The sequence below is a fragment of the Odocoileus virginianus genome, chromosome 18, assembly GCF_023699985.2.
Source record: "Odocoileus virginianus isolate 20LAN1187 ecotype Illinois chromosome 18, Ovbor_1.2, whole genome shotgun sequence".
NCBI classification, from domain to species: domain Eukaryota; kingdom Metazoa; phylum Chordata; class Mammalia; order Artiodactyla; family Cervidae; genus Odocoileus; species Odocoileus virginianus.
In genome coordinates this window covers 31,254,023-31,272,881 of record NC_069691.1, presented here as the reverse complement: position 1 = coordinate 31,272,881, position 18,859 = coordinate 31,254,023, and the positions used below count along the sequence as shown (strand labels likewise).

The 18,859-nt window shown below is 39.5% G+C and overlaps 1 protein-coding gene across 3 annotated transcripts in view; it reads left to right on the top strand.

The window, feature by feature from the left end:
- Positions 1-18,859, top strand: part of FREM1 (FRAS1 related extracellular matrix 1) — a 171,909-nt gene that overhangs the window by 121,823 nt on the left and 31,227 nt on the right. Inside the window, exons 25-27 of one of the 3 annotated variants that reach the window (XM_070480527.1) lie at positions 4,402-4,816; positions 13,101-13,302; positions 13,999-14,143. In XM_070480527.1, the coding sequence (XP_070336628.1) occupies positions 4,402-4,816; positions 13,101-13,302; positions 13,999-14,143 (762 nt within the window). Of the gene's footprint in view, positions 1-4,351; positions 4,817-13,100; positions 13,303-13,998; positions 14,144-18,859 lie in introns of those variants that run through there. The other 2 variants (XM_020886867.2, XM_070480528.1) reach the window with 2 other exon arrangements.

Below are 18,859 nucleotides of genomic sequence, written 5' to 3'. Positions count from 1 at the left end.
ATGCTAAGTCGCTACAGTCATGTCTGACTCTCTGCAACCCTATGGACTGTAGCCTGCCAGGCTCCTCGGTCCATGGGATTCTCCAGGCAAGAATACTGGAGTGGGTTGCCATGCCCTCCTCCAGGGGATCTTCCCGACTCAGGGATTGAACCCTTGTCTCATGTCTCCTGCCTTGGCAGGTGGGTTTTTTTAAACTACTAGGGCCACCTGAGAAGCCCCATCAAACAGTGTACTAGACCCTTTTTATACAAGTATTATTGCTCTTAAGCCTTACACCACCACCTTGAGAGAGATGTCTTGTTCCCATTTTATGGGTGAGAAGAGTGAGTCTTGAAGAGGCAAAAAGTCACCTAAACTGACATAGCTGAGTATCAGAGATAAATGTGGGCTGAGAGCTCATTGTGGAGAGGTCTTTCCATTATCCGTGGCTGTACCAAAAACCTCGTGGAGAATCTTTACCTGTGGGAAGGACCCTTCTCCGTGTGTGTCTTTCTGATGTTTGGCCAGCAGTTTTACATATTTATAATGGAAGAGCCTCACATCTGCTGAAGACTCTTGTTTTAATCTTGTCATTTCACTAACCCAACCGTTGTATTGTTTGTCAGGTGGCGTTCAACCAAAGCCGAAAGGCTGTTTTAATGAAAGTGTGATCATGGTGCTTTTGAAAAATTAAATATATGCAACCAATCTAATCACCTAAATTTATGTTGCTTGCTGTTAAATCTGGCAAGGAATTTGGCTGGGGAGAAGAGATAAATTTGTGGCAGAGAGCTTCCCTCCTCCCTTCACTTTTAATGTAAGCTATGGCAGCATTAATTAAACAGGGGAGTTTAATGGTCAGATTTTACCTTCTGCAAAAATATTTTGTGAATCATAAATTTCTCCTGTATTGTTTGGTGCTGCTGGCCTGGAAGAAGGATTTGGCAGCACATTCTGGGACAGCTGACACCAAGTGATTAGCAAGCTGACTTCAGCTGCTGGCAGCCGGGTTCTAAAAGAACATGCTAATGTCCTCCATTTTGACATGCTGGTTGGACTTTTTATTTTTTTTCCTGAAGAACTGGCTCTATTTATGATTCCATTTTTATCTTTTAAATGCCATGACAGATGGCAGATTCTTCAGCCAACTCTATTGCCAGGAAATGCAGAAAGCTTGAAAGCACCATGGTAATGGTGAAATCAGGCCGGGCAGGCACCCCACACAGATCTGAGAGTCATTCCCCAAATTTCATGAGACAGTGGTCATCTTGGCTGCGTTTCTTCTCGGGGGGGCATAATAAAGGAAATTAAACAAAATGGACCCACACAGGGAGCTTCCACCTCAACACCACTGGCTTCTTAAGCTTGATTGGATGCCACAATAGCAATGGCACTGTTGTTTTAAAACTTGAAAATCTATTTGGAAGGTTTCTTCTGAGGGGGATGGCATGGGCCATTTGCAAGATCATCTGGTCAACCTTTGCAGGCACAGAGCATTGACCTTGTTGCACTGGTTCTGCTGGGCTTTTTTTTCTTTTGACTGGGAAACCAACCATGACCAATTTACCTCATCTCTCACTCTTTCTGATAATGTTCTCCGCTTGTGAATAGTTTGCACTGTTACTTGTGAACGTGGAATGATGTACTTGATCCAGTCATGTTGGGACATTGCATCCTTTTAGCCACTGGCTTGATAGCTTTCTGTCAGTGTAGATAGCTGCCCGAGCGTCCCAGCTGGGAACACTGGCCTCAGGAAGCATGTTTCTTATCTTAAATGGTCCCTAACCCACTCACCCTCATTCCCCTCTGACTGAGGGCAGACTGCTGATTTTCACGGTGGTCAGATGCCCATCAGAGGCAGACAGGAGTCTGAGATGGACTGCCTGGATCATGAGGAAACTTCAGTGGCCTCTCACAGGTCACATGTATGTGGCTAATGCAGCCACCTTGAGACTGAACTTGGGGCACCCAGTTGGGCATTTTTTGGAATTCAGTCTCCAGAGGAGAAAGTCAGAATCAGATACTCAAAGTGGCCACTTCTGATGCGCCCCTGGCAGCCCCTGGGGCTCCTGCTCCACCTCCTTGCTCCTGATGGCTGTCTCTTCCCTTCTCTCCCATTTTCTTTTTCTTCCTTCTCCACCAGTATTTGACATGCCTACATGTTCTCTGGCTTAAGGCTGTGCTCAGCTATAAATTGCTAATTTAAAACTCTCCAAAGAGCATGTTTTTGCATAGATAGCCACTTTATTGGTGAAAGAGGACAAAGTTGAAGGCATGAAGTGTGTTTCTGGAGAGGTTACATGAAAATGGAGGACCTGAGAGGATGCCCAGTCTCCAATTTTTACCTCTGCTCAGATAGACTACAGGGAGAAAACATAACAAAGTTAACCAGAAAACAATGGAATATGGGCATCATTCCATGAAAAGCATCCCCTGAGAAACAGACCATGATTTTTGGACCTAAAAATGTGTATCACCTGATCTTTGATATTGTCAAGGTGTTTAATAACTTAAAAGGTGAAGAGCATACACAAATATTTTTCCTCAGGTGTGATTTTTTTTCTTTTTAAACAATAATGGATTTTGCAAACACTCCATGATCCAGCAATGAAATTACCTATTTGTTTAGAGTATATTTATCCAAACATATTGTTTTGTTTTAAGGAAACTATGATTTTGTTCCATCTACAATTCTAAAGTTGATTCCATATTCTTGTTTCAGCTGTGGGGGAAAAAAAAACAGGTCGCATTCTTTACAAGTCAAGGTATGTGAAATGTCCAAAAATGTGTTTTATTTGGAGTATTTCACTTAGCAGTTTTAACTTTTTGGACAAGGATTCCTTTTCCATGCATCGCATCCTATTTTCCTGGTAGGCAGTCTTACCAGCTTGATAATTAGAAAGCTCAAAAATGTTAGCCTAGCCTTCAAAGCAAAATCTGTATCTGCCAAACTCATCTCCCTGTAACTTCTGGTCCAGCTGCTCTTGTCCCTGAGTCCTTTGCCTCAGGCAGGCTGGCAGACTCATCACGCCCACACAACCTGGTTTCATATTCCTTCATGTTCAACAGCAAAGCATCAACCTTCTATCCCTGAAAGATAAGATATCTTTTGTAGAGAATAAAAAACTTGGTAGTCACATTTGTCAAATTAATAAAATAAATATAAACCCATATCTTCTCTAATTTTAAAAAAGAACCTCCAAAGAAAATTCTTTTATCATTCAGTGTTATATGCACTGCACTGTTTTAGGAGATTTTTACATCCGTGGAACATGTTTCTATCCTCCATGACTATTTCAGAACTGGTACGTGGAAAAAAACAAATAGACACAATTCCATGATTGTTTTGAAGTATGTTTCTTTGGCCAATAGTGAATGTGTCAATTCCATTTGAGGTTAGTGATTTCCTAACTTGTTGGAGTTTCAATAGCAGATTTTGTTGGCTTAATTTCATTATAGTCTCCACTGTCCTTTGTATATAAATTACACATTAAAATGTTCTAAGGGTGAAAAAAAAAAATAAAAAAAAAAAATAAAATGTTCTAAGGGTGATTTTGGTTAGTTTAATTTTGAGATTGTTGGTGTGGGTGGAATGTGATTAAGAGATCAATGTAATCAGAAGCACGCTGTGGTATCACTGAGCTTCAAGTGTAAGAAACATCTTGCTCAGCTTGGATTTGCATCATTTCAGTTTTCTCTTCTAGGTCTGCAGTGACACTTAGGTACCACAACTCTTTCTTAGTGGATTGTTAAACCAGCAATCACAAAAACTGCAAGAACAGAAGGTGTGGCGTCAGAGGACCTGGGTGTCCATCCCAGTTCTGTCTCCTCCCTGCCTTATGATCTGCCATGTTTCTGAATCTTTCCACTCTAGTTTTCTTTTCTTTAAAGCAGGGGAATAATCTTTGTCTAACATAACTCCCCCATATCTTGTCATGGGCAAAGGTGAAAACAAACAGAAAAATATATGAATTGAGTGAATTAGCCAAATTCAGCCTACTCAGTACTTTATTGGATGGGCTTCCCATGATCAGCCTTAAGAACTGAGCCTATTAAAATCTCACAAAGAAAATACAATTGCAAAAGAGTCTGGTCTATGGAATTCCTATTTGGGGCAAGTAATGGCACTAAGTATTGACAAGCCTGAGAAAGATCATTGGCACAGTTAACCTGCCCCATCCCAGGAGTCCACCATCCATGCTGCTGAGCAATACTTGGGGGGTTAGAATGGTCCATGTACGCGTTGTCTAGTGACTGGTTTAATGGACAGAATGGTGTCCTCCTGAAAGATCTGCTCTTGAGCTTTCCTTCACATCCCAACACAACATGTCCTTGAGTAAAGGTGTGTATTGTTATCATTTCATTCCAATAGATGGTGACACAAGCATCCATGTTGAAGGCTGCCTTGCCTCTCTTTGCCAGATTCATCGTCAGCAATGGACTTCAGACCAAGCCTGGGGTTTTTGAGATCACACTGGAGACTGTGGACACAGCCTTACCCGTGGTGACCAGGAACAAGGGGTTGAGACTGGTTGAAGGGGCCACGGGCCTGCTCTCCCCTGACCTCCTGCAGCTGACCGACCCTGACACTCCAGCTGAGAAGCTCACCTTTCTTCTGGCCCAGCTACCACGGCATGGCCAGCTCTACATGCGGGGGATGGCGCTGATCCCACACAATTTCACTCAGCTGGACGTGGACAGCGGGCATGTGGCCTATCGGCACTTGGGAGGGGATTCTCGGACTGACCACTTCACTTTTATGGCCTCAGATGGGACAAACAATGGCTTTCTTGTGGATGGGAGAGTGTGGCAAGAACCTGTATCATTCACCATCCAGGCAAGTATAACAAATACACAGTTCATGACCAGAAATAGGAGAACATGACTTCCAGGAGAACTGTTTCCTATTTCCTTCCTTCTTTCATTCAAATGTATAATGTGTGTCTATAGCATGCCAGGCACTAAGCAAGGTGCCAGACATGTTAATATGAATACAAAACAGATGTGCTGCCTATGTACAAGGTAATGACTGACCTTTGGAGTCAGTGGTAATGCACAAAGGACCAAAATACATTTGGAGACAGACACCTAGGTTGGAATTTCTGCTTTCAGTATTTTCAAAGCTGTGTGAACTTAAAAGAGTTCTTTAACTCTTCTAATTCTATGTTTTGTTCTTCAAAAAACATGCCTTACAGCATTGTGGAGAATTACATAAGATAAGGTATCAAAGGTACTAACATGTTGCCTGAAGTGTGTTAGGTATTTGGTCTCATAATTGCTTTTATAGTATCTAACTATACTACTATAATGATGCTTATTGGCCTATGTTATCTACTGGCATTGTTGTTCAACTGCTAAGTCTTGTCCGACTCTTTGTGACCCCATGGACTGCAGCGTGCCAGGCTCCTCTGTTCTCCACTGTCTCCCAAAGTTTGCTCAAATTCATGTCCATTGAGTCAATGATGTTATCTAACCATCTCATCTTCTGCCTTCCCCATCTCCTCTTGCCCTCAGTCTTTCGCAGCATCACGGTCTTTTCCAGTGAGTTGGCTCTTTGCATCAGGTGACCAAAGTATAGAGCTTCAGCTTCAGCATCTGTCCTTCCAGTGAATAGTCAGGGTTGATTTCCTTTAGGATTGAGTGGTTTGATCTCCCTGCAGTCCAAGAGCATGTTAATGGTTAACTGTAATTTTAATGGTTTTCAATTAAACACCCAAAAACTTATGGAGCTGCATCAGTACTAGCCATGTATTGATGAGAAAAATAATTATAGAAGCTTCAATTTTAAAGTGTTAACTGTAGGTCAGACCTGCTTTATATAAATCTCATTTAATTTTCATAAAAATCCAATGAACTGAGTTTTATTGTCTCCATTTTATAGATGTTCAGAAGTTCAAAAATTAAACAATTTGGTCAAACACACATAAAGAGCTCCAGTCTTCCTCATCCCCAGTGCTGTGTCCTTTCTGTGGTACTGTGCTGCCACAGTTATGTTGACTGTTACGATGATTCTTGGAGGGCATAATGTGTTTTTCTTTTTTTAGTCAAAACACATCAAGTAGATTCTGGCTCTCAAATCCTTGAATCCACTCTCCTTGGATACAGTTCACCCTGTTCTACACACTTCCACCAACAGCATAAAAGATATAAATCTGTCTTAATGCAGAATACATTCTGATTATATAAAATAATAATAATTTTCTCTTGCTCTTTCATCTCTGTATTAGTCAGGGATCTCCAGAGAAACAATCAATAGGATTATATAATTTATATGCATATAAATGATAAGAGAGAGAGGAAGAGAGAAAGATTGATTTCTGTTCAGGAATTGGCTCATGCAATTGTGGGGTCTGACACATTCCAAAACCTACAAGGCAGGCCAGCAGCCTGAAGATTTCGGAAGGAGTTGATATTACAGTCTTGAGTCCAAAGGCAGTCTGGAGGCAGAATTCCTTCCTCTTCAAGAGACTTCAGTCTTTTTTTTTTAAGGCCTTTAAATGAATGGATGAGGCCCACCCACATTATTGAGGGTAATCTGCTTTATTGATTGAAATACTCATCACATCTAAAAAAATACCTTCATAGGAACATCTAGCTTGACCAAACATTCTGGCTAAATTGGCATGTAGAAGTAACCATCACAGTCTCTATCTAAGGTGAGATCTGAGGATGAAAGTGGGGAGTTATAATAACATGGAGTGGATACAAGATGAATCTTTGACTATGAGGAGGTCCAGAAAGTGGAATGAGATTATGATATACTGGGAGAAGAGAGAAGGTGTTGATATTATTGGTAGAGTATGTAAGAAATACCTTGTGCATAGTAAAGTTAATTTTTTTTATTACATGTTTTAATTGTTGTTAATTCCCTCCCACTCTTCAGTCAGTTAATATTTTTCTTGACTCCTGACTACCCCCACCCCCATCCTATGTAGAGAAATGTCATAGTACTGCCCAATCTGGAATAATGTTCCAGTCTATCTGGAGAAGGAAATAGCAACCCACTCCAGTACTGTTGCCTGGAAAATCCCATGGATGGAGGAGTCTGGTAGGCTACAGTTCATGGGGTCGCAAAAAATCAGAAATGACTGAGTGACTTCACTACACTTCACTTCACTTCTATTTGGTTACAACTTTGTAGGAGTTATCAATTCTGAATGCCAGTGTAAGAGTTCCTATCTACGCTCCAGAACAAGGAGGGAAAAGGGGTTAGAGTTTGAAGAGAGTCCCATAACTTCAAACAGGTTTCTCCCAGCAGCAAAACTATCTTCTAGAGTGTAGTTATCGCAAGAGCCTTATCTCTTGAAGTTGTAGAGTTAACTGATAGGGAAATTTGAATATATGTTGCAAAAGTTTTTCATCAAAAGTACAAGGTTTTCCTTGCCTTTAGTGTAAACAAAACAAACAAATAAAAAAACCTCAGAAGGAAAGCCTCAAACTTTCTCCCATAACTCCTCTGAACTTCCTGATGTCTCTGAGCAGAGAAGTCAAATATTTCAGGAATTGACTGACCCATCTGTAATGCTGTAGAGGTGACCTCCTCAGTCTCTTGCTTTTAAGAGCTCTTTCTGGCAAGAAAATATGACATTGACCACCACTGAGTGATGAGTTAGGCCAAATGGTCAATACCGAAATCAGATTGATTATATTCTTTGCAGCCAAAGTTGGAGAAACTCTATACAGTCAGCAAAAACAAGACTGGGAGCTGACTGTGGCTCAGATCATGCACTCCTTATTGCTGAATTCACACTTAAATTGAAGAAAGTAGGGAAAACCACTAGACTGTTTGATTTAGTTATAACCTAAATCAAATCCCTTATGATTATACAGTGGAAGTGACAAATAGATTCAAGGGACTAGATCTGATAGAGTGCCTGAAGAACTACGACAGAGGTTTGTGACATTGTATAGGAAGCAGTGATCAAGACCATCCCCAAGATAAACAAATGTGACAAGGCAAAATTGTTATCTGAGGAGGCCTTATAAATAGCTGAGAACAGAAAAGACACAAAAGGCAAAGGAGAAAAGGAAAGATACACCCATTTGAATGCAGAGTTCCAAAGAATAGCAAGGAGAGATAAGAAAGCCTTCCTCAGTGATCAATGCAAAGAAATAAAGGAAAACAATAGAATGAGAAAGACTAGAGATCTCTTCAAGAAAATTAGAGATACCAAGGGAACATTTCATGCAAAGATGGGCACAATAAAGGACAGAAATGGTATGGACCTAACAGATGCAGAAGATATTAAGAAGAGGTGGCAAGAATACACAGAACTATACAAAAAAGATCATCATGACCCAGATAATCAGAGTGGTGTGATCACTCACCTGGAGCCAGACATCCTGGAATGTGAAGTCAAGTGGACCTTAGGAAGCATCACTATGAACAAAGCTAGTGGAGGTGATAGAATTCCAGTTGAGCTATTTCAAATCCTAAAAGCTGATGCTGTGAAAGTGCTGCACTCAATATGCCAGCAAATTTGGAAAACTCAGCAGTGGCCACAGGACTGGAAAAGGTCAGATTTCATTCCAATCCCAAAGAAAGGCAATGCCAAAGAATGCTCAAACTACCACACAGTTGCACTCATCTCACACGCTAGTAAAGTAATGCTCAAAATTCTCCAAGCCAGGCTTCAACAGTACGTGAACTGTGAACTTCCAGATGTTCAAGCAGGATTTAGAAAAGGCAGAGGAACTGGAGATCAAATTGCCAACATCCTCTGGATCATCAAAAAAGCAACAGTACGTGAACTGTGAACTTCCAGATGTTCAAGCAGGATTTAGAAAAGGCAGAGGAACTGGAGATCAAATTGCCAACATCCTCTGGATCATCAAAAAAGCAAGAGAGTTTCAGAAAAACATCTACTTCTGCTTTATTGACTATACCAAAGCCTTTGACTGTGTAGATCATAATAAACTGTGTGAAAGAGATGGGAATACCTGCCTCCTGAGAAACCTGTATGCAGGTCAGGAAGCAGCAGTTATAACTGGACATGGAAAAACAAACTGGTTCCAAATTGGGAAAGGAGTACATCAAGGCTGTATATTGTCACCCTGCTTATTTAACTTATATGCAGAGTACATCATGAGAAATGCTGGGCTGGAGGAAGCACAAGCTGGAATCAAGATTGTCAGGAGAAATATCAATAACCTCAGATATGCAGATGACACCACCCTTATGGCAGAAAGTGAAGAAGAACTAAAGAGCCTCCTGATGAAAGTGAAAGAGGAGAGTGAAAAAGTTGGCTTAAAACTCAACATATAGAAAACTAAGATCATGGCATCTGGTCCCATCACTTCATGGCAAATAGGTGGGGAAACAATGGAAGCAGTGAGAGACTTTTTTTGGTGGCGGTGCTCCAAAATCACTGCAGATGGTGACTGTAGCCATGAAATTAGAAGACACTTGCTCTTTGAAAGAATAGCTATTAACCTAGACAGGATATTAAAAAGGAGAGACATTACTTTGCCAACAAATGTCTGCTAATCAAAGCTGTGGTTTTTCCAGTAGTCATGTATGGATGTGAGAGTTGGACCATAAAGAAAGCTGAGCGCCGAAGAATTGATGCTTTTGAACTGTGGTGTTGGAGAAGACTCTTGAGAGTCCCTTGGACTGCAAGGAGATCCAACCAGTCCATCCTAAAGGAGATCAGTCCTGAGTGTTCATTGGAAGGACTGATGCTGAAGCTGAAACTCTGATATTTTGGCCACCTGATGTGAAGAACTGACTCATTGGAAAAGACCCCGATTTGGGGAAAGATTGAAGGCGGGAGGAGAAGGGGACAACAGAGGATGAGATGGTTGGATGGCATCACTGACTCAATGGACATGAGTTTGAGTAGGCTCTGGGAGTTGGTGATGGACAGGGAGGCCTGGCTTGCTGCATTCCATGGGGTTGCAAAGAGTCAGACACGACTGAGTGACTGAACTGAACTGAATCTCCTAAACATAAGTATACCACTTATGTTCCCAAACTGAGTAACTTAGGGCAAAGCTACAGGACTTAAACACAAAATACAGTTGTCTTTTATTGACACCAACAGGCACCAATCTGACATTCATTTTGTAGGAAATCATGTCTGTCTGTCTAAGATTCTGCATCTTTGTTTTAATTGAATATTTACAATGTGTTACTTACAGTAAAATGATTCCGCTGTACATATATTTACATTCCTTCTTTCTTAAGGTATTCTTTCCCATTATGATTTATTGTAGGATATTGAATATAGTTCTCTATACTATATAGTAGGTCTTTGTTGTTTATCCATTCTATTAATATATATTAGAGCTTACACGTGCTAATCCCAACCTCCCACTGCATCCCTCCCCCAACCCCTTCTCCACCAGTCCATTCTCTATGTCTGTGATTCTGTTTCTGTTCCATAGATAGGTTCATTTGTGTGATCTTTAGATACCACACAGAATGATACATGTACATGATATTTGTCTTTCTCTTTCTAACTTACTTCACTTAGTATGATTTCCAGGTCCACCCGTGTTGCTGCAAATGGCATTATTTCATTCATTTTTATGACTGAGTAGTATTCTATTGTGTACCACATCTTCTTTATCCATTTATCTATCGATGGACATTTAGGTTGCTTCCGTGTCTTGGCAATTGTGAATAGTGCTGCTATGAACATGGGGCACATGTATCATTTTGAGTCATGGTTTTCCTGTGTTGCTGACCAAGATTCTGCAATCTCGGTGCAATGATTTCTGTAATCTTTCTTAGAAGGAGATGGGGGTGGGGGTGAGGGACAGAGGACCAGTGTCGCTGCTTCCTATGGTTTAGGCAAGTGTGACGTAAGTTTTAGTAAATCCAACAGAAATGGTTGTAAGGATGTAGCCTTTTTTAAAAAAAATGTCTGTACGCTAATATTTTAAAATGCTTCTGGTATCCTGAGTCAAAAGACCTGCTTTTGAAGAAGAAACTAGAAATTTAGGATGGATTTTAACACAGAGGACCAAAGACACAGCAGGGGACCCAAAGACCAAAGTGTAAATATTAACCTTTTTAAAAGCAAAGGATTACTGCAGGCATTTATTCCTTTTATAATACTTCTATTCTTAAGGAAAATAAATAAATAAATAAATAAACCCGCACACTCAAGTATTTACCAACTTTAAGGATTACTCACATGTCTTAAAATATCTTTATTTTTCTTCTCTTGCCATTGACTGTACTTCCTCCTAGTCACCCTGGAGCTTCTTCCCCAAAAGGCCATGATAACTGCCTCCCCACCTCACAGCTCTGAGGGTGCTATCCTCACTCTTTTAGGGATGGAGAATGACTGTAACCTTTTGAAACTGTGCGTTGCTATTTCAGCTTACAAAATAATTGTTGTTAAAAAATTCATAAACTACAGAAAAGGTCTAGAAAGTAATTCTTCATTATCCCACTGTCATCAGTGGCTTGCTTGCAATCTTTTACTGAAATGAAAAAGAGATGATACTCTATGTACTATTAAGCATATTACTTCTTTCCACTCATAAAAATTTCCATATGTCATTAAATCTTCCTTGATAACATAATTGACAAAGGCTGCATGGCACTCAATCTCAGGCAGAGATAGTTTACAACTCCCCTGTAGGACTTCCAAGTTTTATGGAATTTTTTATTAATTGCTATTACAAATTATATTTTAATTAATATTCATATATATATTCTTTGTCTACATATCTATTTTTGCAGGGTATACTGAAAAAGTAGAAATTTTGAATCACAGTATATGCATATTATTAATATACATGTATGTCAAATTTATCTCCAAAAGGTTTTCACTAATTTGCTTTCCTTCCAACAAAATATAAAAATGTCTATTTCTTCAAACATTTAACAATGTGAGGTGTGATTACTTTTTTATTTAAAAAAGCAGATTGCCAACTTAACAGAAAAATATTTCACCATTAAAAAATTCCATATAGAAATACTCAAAGAAATTATTTTTCCCATCTGAAGACAAATGAACATGTTCGTACACATGCTCCCAAAATTTTGTCTATGTCTGTGTGAACATATTTATGTATTTGTTTTGAACAAAAATGGTATCCTGAAGCTTTCTGGTTTTTATTTTTTATTGGTTAACACTGAGTTGTGGGACTTTTTTTGTTACTAGTTTATCCTATCTCTTTTTCTTATCAATAGCTGACTGGCAGTTTATTATATAAACACACAAAAAATATATGGTCTTATTGTGGACACTCATTGTTTACTTTGCTAGAATTATAATAGTTTCATTTGGGATTAAAGTTAAGATTTGCGTGATTAGAAATGAAGGGAACAAGGATTGTGTTCTTGTATCTCATTCGTGGTATCAGTGACGAATTATGCTAATTCTTCCAAAAATGTTCCCTCTGTAACCAGTAAGAGTCATTTCTATTTCTAATGATTCCATACCATATGCAAGTGAGGTCCTTGGTAGTGTCTGACTTATGTACCTCTTTTACTCATGAGTAATTGCCCATCACAGCCTTTACAAATTGAGTCTACCTGTTCAGTTACCTGGTTCTATCAATAAAACAAATGCTCAATACCCATAGCTAAGCACCTTCCACCTTGTTTTTACTGAAGTATTTTTATTGCTACTCAATATTTTTGCTATTTAAACCAAGACATGACAAAGAAAGGTTCAGCATATTTGTAGACCTTTATAGCATTGTTTCTGTAAATCACCAAGCACTGGGAGAAGGGGGAAATGCTTTTGTAGAACTAATATTAAGTTTGCAATACAGTTCCTGGGTCAGTTTTGATATATTCATCCAACAAGTATTTCCTGAGCTTCTGTAACGGTTGGGCATTGTGCCAGGTGCAGGGAATAGTTGAGGGGAAAAAAAGACACGGTGCCACCTCAGGGAGCTTAGGTCTAACGGAGGAATCAGACAGTGGGCAAGTAAAGAAAGTTGAGTCAAAGCTTACAACAGGAAGTTAACCTCTCTTCTGGGCACTATGATATTTGCTGAAGATATTGTGAATGAGGTAGCTTTTAACAGAGGTTAACCAATGAGGAGATAAGGAATCTGACATTCAGGAGAGTTTGTCATTGTACCATTTAAGCCCCCATGTTGCTTGGGAATGAGAAGCCTTTGCTTAATGTTGTGTGTGATTATTGATCATTCAGGTGGACCAGTTGGACAAAGCGGCCCCCCGCATCACACACTTGCATTCCCCTTCTCAAGTAGGGCTCCTGAAAAATGGTTGTTACGGGATTTACATCACTTCCCGCGTGTTGAAGGCATCAGACCCCGACACTGATGACAATCAGATCATCTTTAAGATTTTACGAGGCCCCCAACATGGGCATCTGGAGAATTCAATAACAGGTACTCCCTTCCTTAATCCTTGCTCATTTTAAAATACTCAGTGGTTGGCAATCTAGAGGGTAATTTGTAATTAAGTTCAGGCCCATTTGGTAAATACTCCCCAAGCCTTACTGATAGATGCAGTTTATAAATCAGTATCCATGCTAAAGAGGATTTAAAGCTGAGTTTTCCTAAATTCATCTTGAGTGGGAGAACTAAATACTGATACACAACTGTTTATTTTGTATAACTTTTTTTTCAACAGCTAAGATTGTAAGGTATTCATAGGAATACATTGTCAGGACCAAATTCATATTTGTGACTCATTTTCTTATATCATGAATTTCTGAGCGACGTAAGTTCATTAAAAACAGTTTTTTGATGTAAGTTTTCTCTGAATTGTATGTTATTTCTACTTTATGAAGATAGTGATTCACAGGATGGCACAGAATTTTAGATTTTATTGCTAGATTTTCCTATTCACTCTCTGTTTTCATATTTAAGGTAAAATGTTTGAAACAAAGTAATTTTGAAGCCTAATTTAAGTTCATTGACTTTGAGTTTTAAGATGGTTACATTTTATTAATTTCTTTAAAAGATTTACTTTAAATATTTTAAAAGAGGAGTTTAAAAATAAAACAGCCATAAATATTGTATCAGCTCTCATCTAATATTTTGTTTGATTACTGATGAAAATCCTTTACTTCTTTTTTGTAGGTGAATTTATCCATGAGAAATTTAGCCAAAAGGACTTAAATAGTAAGACCATTCTTTACATCATAAACCCATCTTTGGAAGTAAATTCAGATACCATGGAATTTCAAGTCATGGATCCCACAGGGAACTCTGCCACACCTCAAAGGTAGATTCTTTTGCTTTTTAAATAGTCGTGCATATAATGTCCAGAATGTGTCTGATGAGGAAAGTAAAATGTTCTTTTTTAAACAGAATCTAAGAGGACAAATTGATAGATGACTTCCCAAGCTCATAGAATTTATTTTGGAAAGAGAAACTTCTATTGTTGCTGTTGAGTCACTAAGTTGTATTCGATTCTTTTGCTTCCCCATGGACTGTAGCCCTTTCCAGGCGCCTTTGTCGGTGGAATTTCCAGGCAAGAATACTGTAGTGGATTTCCATTTTCTCCTCCAGGGGTCTTCCTGGATCAGGGATCAAACCTGTGTCTCCTGCATTGGCAGGCAGATTCTCTACCACTGAGCCACCGGGGAAGTTCTGCTTGATGCTCACAGAATATGGGAGTGTTAGAAAGTTTCGTTGTTTGGGGCTGGGTCATTCATTTTATGCATGCATTTACAAATGCATATCCTTTCACACCCACAGAGGCTTCTGTCTTGACGAATCACTGGTGTCCAGGACTGGGCTTGTAGGCTCATGTACATATCATGCAGCAGGAGGTCACTCTAGGACTGTGTTAGGACCCAGTTTCCTAAATCTAAATTTCTAAAATATCTAGAGAATGAGGGAGTCAGGAAAGTTTAGCAACACAACTTCTCTTCCCCCCAAACCCAAGCAATTACTAGCGACTCCTTTTGTAAGTTAATAAACCTAACATGGGTAAGGTGAAGACAGTGTGAAAGAGGAAAACAGACTTGGGGGAGGCATTAAGTAATACTTTGAAGTTATGTCAAATATAGGACCCTCAGAAAATCCAGAGTATCAAATCCTCAAGATTAACCATATTAACAGACCATAGTAATTTCACTTACCAGGTCACTAGTCTAGATTTTTTTTTTTAAGGTACACCTTGAATAACAGCTATCAAATGGTCCCAGAAATCACAGTCCAGTTCTCCACGTACGGTGGGTTTTCTTTCTTTCGAAGTTTGATACCCTTCCCACTCACCTCAGAGAAAAGTTGTTCATTTATTCTAGTTTTAGTATTGACTCTATCAAACCACACACCATAATGAGGACAGCTTCTTACGGGGCTTTTATGACAGAGTATGGACAAAGAAAGACGAGAAAATTGAGAAATTCACCTCTGATCTCTTCACTTGTGCTTTTCCTTTCTGATTCTGAATTGTAGTTCCAGTATCTACCAGCAGAGGTCTCTGTAGTCATTGTTAGAAAATTGCATCTTGGACAAAACCTGTTCTCAGAATTGCACCTCTGTTGCCAGTAGTATTAAAAAAAATCTGGTCCAGGTTTTTATTGAGTGGCTACTATAGGCCAGGTGCGCAGTATAAGCCTCATCTGGGAAATAGGTGTGAGCAAGGAAGAACTGGACCCTGACATGAAAATTCTATCATGACACTTTAAAATTAAAACAGATGCCCACTTCCCATTAAAATGCTCTTGCCTCAGAAAAATGGCTCCTTGGGATTATAATCTTTATAGAAAATATATTACCTACTTGCAGTTTCAGACAAATGTATTCAATTCTCAAGAATTTTTTAGAAAATCCTACTCAAAAATATTAATAACTTGATTTCACTTGCTTTTTAATAGTTCAACATATAAACATAAAAATATATTGATCAGACTTGCTACTGATCTAATGCTGACCATTGGTCTTCCACATGGGAACACAGAAATAGAGCTAGATTGATATTGCTTCACCCACAAACCTCTTTTTTCCCTTGGCCACATCTTGCAGTATGTAGAATCTTAGTTCCCCAACCAGGGGTCAAACCTATGCCCCCTGCATTGGGAGCACAGCATTTAACCACTGGATCACCAGGGAAGTTTCTACATACTGCCCCCCCCCCCCCCGCCCCAGTTCCTCATTGTAACCAAGGACACTGCTTTTGAAGATGATTTATGATTTTGAATAATCTTCAAGTTTATTACAGAACCTCAGAATTTAGAACTTTACTTGAGACTTTTAAAATAGACTCCTGCTGGATACCTGTTTTCAGGTACCTATGCTGAAGATGTTTCTAATTCAGCTTGTAATGATTGGAGTCAGTGGAATATAATGCAAAATATGTCCACTGAGAGTTAATCCCCAAATAACTTTGAGTTGATCCGACATATATTAAGTTGTTTTCTCTAGAGTGGGTGGAGGGAAAAGCAAGTAGAAGTTACTAAGCACTTATCTTTATAGGTTTTGGAGGATATAGTTGTCTCTAAACTCATTGTAAGTAGATACTTTTTGGAGCAAGAAGAACTTTTTTTTCCAGTAGGAAACAATGTTATGAATAATGATCTGTCTTCCCAGAGCTAGCAGGAACGTAGCTGCCTATATAGAGTAAATCATAGTCATTTATACTATAGCTTTCTGCTCTACTTTATTGCTCTTCATTTAATCATCACAACAACCGTTAAGTTAGGTACCATCATAATCCAGAATTTACAGGTGAGGAGACTGAGGCAAGGAGATAGGAAGTGACTTTTCCAAGCTCATACAGCTCATCAGAGAAGGAGGTGAGATTTTGGTACAGAAATTATGACTCTCAAATCTGTGGTTTTCCTCACTGCAGTAAAGTTCTTCTTGCCTACTCTTAATGAGTGTGCTGAACTGGCCTAAGGGGAAAGAAGCCATAGACTCAGCTCCATAGTTTTCTCCAATCTTTGGCCATCAAAGCAACAAGAAAGGAAGAAGACTTACTCCTCCAGGAGCTTAAATGTAAATTACAGGTCTCAATATGAGTGTGTACTCCATGGCTAATACACTGGGGATAATGGGATAGATAATATACAGTAAACCACTGGACTCGGAGCCAAAGAACAGGGTTTGGGCTTTGACTTTGCCATTGACCTAGGTCAAGTCTTTAGTTATCTTAGTTATCTCATCTGTAATTTGGAGGCAGTATTGCAATTTATTTAGAGGAACAAATGAGGTAAAACATGTGGGAGCATCTATTTAAAGTCCTTGACAAACAGGACCTGTGGTGGTGATTACTATTGTTGTGCGCTCATGCAGGGGGCAGCGACTGACTGCAGAAGTATCCCAGAGGCCTTTGGTGGCCAGCTAAGGCCCCTCATGGCTTAGAAAGGGACTCTGAGATGTTCACAGAGTGAACAAATCCATACTCTTGTTAATAATCTAAATGCGGTGAACTTTGTGTTCTTGTTTGGTTTAGGATTAATAGATTAATATTCTGCATATTTCAAGGGGTGAAAACATTCTGCAATGAAGCTAGAGGGACTGGTGGATGCAATCAGGAGCAGAAAGAAGGCTGTTCATAGAATAAGAAGGACTCATGTTCAGTGAGAATTGTCCCGGAGTCTTGATTGCTAATAAGTTTTTGCTATGGCAGCATTTCTATTGTGCATCAGTCCTGAAGGGTCAATAGACTTTCCATTAGAAATAGTGTTAGGAAATCTTGATGTGATCAAGTTATTATGACTCACTAACTAGCTTGAGTGCTGCATAATGCATCACATTGCCAAAGTCACAAAGATGCATGTGTGCATTGGGAATCTTCAAGAGAGGGATATAGTATGCAACATATCTCTATATGGTTTAATTATAAAACCAAGACCACCCTGCCCCAGAATAGCTCATGGCACAAGCTTTTCATGCGATATGTTTAGGAGACATTTGTAAATAGAAGTTACTATAGAACGTTGAAATCCACGGGAATTTGCATCAAAATTTAGATTTGGTTGAGTGCCTAAATTTCAGGCACTGTGCTAGGTGCTTTCACATATGTTTTCCATTTTAATCTGCAAAAAAGTTCTCTGAGGGTGATAAGGAAATCAGGCTCAAAGCATCTAAGTAATTGGCCAGCAGCCACTAAGTGAATAAATGGCAGGGCCCACAGTGCACCATGACCTCCTGACCTCAATGTGAGTGCTCATCTTCTCGGCGCATGCCTTAGCATGCCGTTCTCACGTCCAGTGTGAATCTCAAGACGGTCTGCATCCCACCCAAACTCTGTCACATAGGACCTCATCATTCATCAAAAACACCTCTGCAGAGTACAGAATGTAGCTGACGTCTGACCAAGGCAGTTTCTTAACATGCGTTCAGTGTTGACCTCTTTCTTGCACCCGCTGCAGAAAAGGTGAACTTCAGAATGAAAGTTGACCCCTGCTGAAGTTCTTCATAACTCAGTGACTGCTTCTGCAGCTGCTCCATGATTCCAAGCACCTCGCTCCTTCTCCTCCCTAGCAGGCGAACTTAGTGATGCTTTAACAACTTTTATGAAACACGTTATAGGGGAAGAGGTTGAAACTCTTGGTTAGGTAAAGCTTTCATGTTACCTGCAAGCCAGAAGTTAAAGTATTTGTCTCTAGATTAGATCTAAGAAACCACAGAGGAAGGAAAGGGAAATAGCCCTTATTAAGCACCCACTGTGTACAGGTGCTTTATACATATTAGCAAATTTTAATTTGCATCATTTGACATGAATGTAATTTCCCTCATTTTACAGATGATGAAAATTGTGGTCCAGAGAGACTGAGTAGCTGACCATAATCACACACTAATAAGTGGTTATGAGATGTATCTGACTCCAAAGCACTTGTTTGGGGTACTCACTATGCTGCTTCCTGACTAAACACCGTTTCTCCATTATCATGAGAGAAAGACAGAAAGGAAAACACAGGTGTTCATAGCATTTTTATGGAGCTTAATAGCATCCTCTTTGAATTGATAAGTCTTGGATTGAATC